Here is a 3,644-nt window from a genome sequence, read left to right on the forward strand (position 1 = left end):
TGTTTTCAGTTTGCATTCAAAGGGTACATTGCTGCACAGCCAACTGTCGGGGATATAGTACCTTCATATGACTACTCATACGTATACAACAGAAAAACACGTCGCATGGACTAAGTGAAAAATGGAGATCTAAATGAAGAAACGATGTATTTCAATAAGTATTAAAACATTTTAGTTTTATTTTAGGCCTTCTTCAAAATACCTATGCCTACAGCAGATGATTTTTTTGCCGTAAAACCAAAATAGTTTCATCCATGCCGACATTCCGGTCGGTTAGCGTGAGCCCTGACTGAACTCTGCAGAAACTTCACATCGATCTTCGCATCGCGATGTAAAACAAAAATAATGTCGGAAAACTTTTCTTTGACGCATGCGCATTTGCATAAATGTCTACACACACACACACGCGATGTAAAACAAAATGTCGGAAAACTTTTCTTTGACGCATGCGCATTTGCATAAATGTCTACACACACACATACACACTACACACAATAAAAAACATAGGAAATAGCAAGAGTGATTACAATAGTTCCTATTGCATTACATGCATAGGAACTAAAAACAAAGAAGTTAGTTTACATAATTTCTTCTTAATACATAACTTGTACTGGAGCAGATGCAGAGGTGGGGGATGAACCCCCGTAAAGTGTCTTAAGAAAAATAATTTGTTGTATTGTTGATATGAAAATAAATGAAATTAAGTCTGGTATGAGAGTCCAATTTCCAGGCACGTAGAAGTTCATATTCTCAAAATTAGTATGAATCTCACACATCCCCTACCACCAAATCCTGCATCTGCCCCAGAACTACTACAGTATAACCACATCATAATTCTAATTGTAATCTCAATAAAAATAATATATAGGATGAATGATTAATTAAGCTAACAAAATTACGACAGCTCAGCTGCTATAAGTGAGTTTGCAAATGTGAAACCTGCTCCTTTGTTTGCGTCACCTACTGTAGGTAGCGCCAGGGTAGAGGCGGATGGTTGACCCTTCGAGACCTAGCACATTATTATATTATTGTAAAGTCAACATGTTTTTTGTTTTATAATTTTGTGTAAAGTGCATAGAGCCACTGCGCAATTATGCGCTATATAAATGTAAATTGTTATTATAGTTATTAATATAAAATTACCCATTGTCCTTTAGAATAGATATTAACGTTCTACTGAAACCACAACGAGGTGCCTCCGGTTCTCCTTTCATAAATACCATTACCGGGCTACGACTGACTAAAGTACACAACCTAGAACACAGAAAAAATGAAATGTAAGTTTAAGATTGAAATAAAAATACACAGAAAAGCATCAATACAATAATATAAAATATGTTGAGTAATGTCATTTTGAAATTATAATCTAAAATTAGCATAAAAAACAACTTACTTTAAATAGATAATTTTCTCTTATCAAACAATCCGTCATTTGAATGGCCTGTTGGCTTTAGTTTTAATGACATGACACTGATAAAAAAAATTTAGGTTTTTCCTTGTAACTAAAAACAAATTTATATCTACCTTTACCTATATTAGAGAATGGTGTTTTTTTTTTTGCATTTTATTACTAGAATCATAAATTTATACTATTCCACATTTTTAATAACAGTTCCTTACCTGTCATCTATGTTTTCTACTTTAGGGAAAGTAGAATCCAAATCACCTGATTCTTTCATTTCCTTAATAATATCTAATCCACCAATAAGCTCGCCTTTAAGATAAATCTGTGGGTAGGTGGGCCAATCAGAGTACTTCTTTAAACCTGGAAAATTATGGAAAAGGGAAAAAAAACTTAATCATCTACACTTCAGTATTTTTATCAAACACAGATGATGTGCGTGTTTAATAAATTGTTACATATACATATATATATAAGCTGTTGGCCCAATGGTCATGGTTCGGAGGTCGGGGTTCGAAACCCTCGCTGTGCACTTATGGCACTTTATCCATGCTGTCTTTCTCCACCCAAGAGTATAAGTCGGTGCTTTGGAGTTTTGAGGGCCAATGCACTTATATATCTCATGCAGCAAATTACGAAATGCTCCACAAGGGAAGCACTCTGAAAAAGTTGTTATTATTATTCTTGTTTTGTTATTATTATTATTATTACTATTCATAGGAAATAAATTCATTCTGGATTCAGTAAATTATTTGAATCCAGAATGTCAAGTCTGTAAGCAAAAACAACATTTACTTATAATAAATTTACACTGGATTAACTAAAGGAAAGAAAATTCACAATAATAATAACAATAATAGTAGTAATAATAATAATAATAATAATAATAATAATAATAATAATAATAATAATAATAATAATAATAATTATTATTATTATTATTATTATTCTTATAATTTTATTGAAGTGGATTTGTTTGTACCTTGTCTTACTGTGTCGTCTGTCAGAATATTAAAACTACTGAACTGGATATTGGATTCAGTGAAGATTTGAACCAGTTGTTTGCTGAATCCACACCTAGGTTCCTGTGGTGAGCCCTTTATGAAGACCATACATTGCTGAGAACTTATCAGTGTCTTCAACTTCTTGTTCAGATCCTGTGAAGCAACACATTGTGTTTAAAGGAGAATTTACTAATTGGGTCAGAATAGGTAAATGGTTACCTAGCAAGATGCAATATTGTTCACTAATAAGTCAGTATCAAAGGCAAGACATTTTTATACATTACCTGCTTATACTGATGAGATAATTGAAAATAAAAACATATTTTTGGGCCTGTTCTACAGTAAACAAAAAAAAAATTGCTTTTTTGAAAAATCGCTTTTTTCCCTGCAGTAGAAAAGGCACCAGTTAAACGGCAAATAAAACCACTGCAAAGATAGATCGTATCACTTTCAAAATGATTAGCCTCTTGTTCATGTTTTAGGCCTACAAGCTAAAACGTCAACAAGCACGTGGAGTGAAGAAATTGTTTCGTATTTATTTTTGTGGGGGGATATTTGGCCTTGACCTCTCCACTCTTCTGGGCCTACCATTGTCCTCATTTGTTTGCTCGTTCGTTATGCCGATGAGCATAGCTGAAAGCATTGAAAACATTCTCTTTTTCACCACACACTGTATCCAACTCCTTGTCATTATGACCAGAATTTACATGAAGTAATTGTCTTGTTAGTGAGAAAGAAACTACAGTATACAGTTTGGAGAATGTGTTGTATAAACAAAATGGTGATGTAATTTCCGCCACGAAAACAAATATTAAAAAGCTAAAATGCAGTTGAAACGCGAGCAGGCTCTCTGGCACTCATTAAAAAGCAGTTAACAAAAATAGATTATTTTGTGTTTATCAGTATAAACACACCCTTTGACCTGTTAACACACCAACTTTTGTAAAACAATGGACATTTTTGGGTAAAACAATAATTAAACTTGAAATCTTGGACCTCTCGTCGAGACCAGTTGACCTGATGTCAGAGGGCATTAATTGACCCGATGTTAGAGGCCCTTGGACCCAATGTAAGAGGCCACTGGCCTCCTGTCAGAGGCCACTGGACCTGATGGCAGAGGCCCTTGGTCCTGATGGCAGAGGCCCTTGGACCTGATGGCAGAGGCCCTTGGTCCTGATGGCAGAGGCCCTTGGACCTGATGGCAGAGGCCCTTGGTCATGATGGCAGAGGCCCTTGGT

General features: G+C 34.9%; 1 protein-coding gene across 1 annotated transcript in view; it reads right to left on the reverse strand.

Annotated features, from left to right (window-relative positions):
- The window catches only part of LOC117108818 (glutaredoxin-3-like), a gene marked incomplete at its 5' end in the record, with an annotated part of 7,174 nt that extends 4,615 nt beyond the window's left edge, over positions 1-2,559 (reverse strand). Inside the window, 3 exon segments of the mRNA XM_033250964.1 lie at positions 1,144-1,254; positions 1,621-1,765; positions 2,385-2,559. Coding sequence (XP_033106855.1) covers positions 1,144-1,254; positions 1,621-1,765; positions 2,385-2,559 — 431 coding nt within the window.
- Positions 2,560-3,644: the final 1,085 nt, after the last annotated feature.

The sequence above is a fragment of the Anneissia japonica genome, unplaced genomic scaffold, assembly GCF_011630105.1.
Source record: "Anneissia japonica isolate Jap-2015-1 unplaced genomic scaffold, ASM1163010v1 scaffold1782_len167522_cov105, whole genome shotgun sequence".
NCBI lineage: Eukaryota > Metazoa > Echinodermata > Crinoidea > Comatulida > Comatulidae > Anneissia > Anneissia japonica.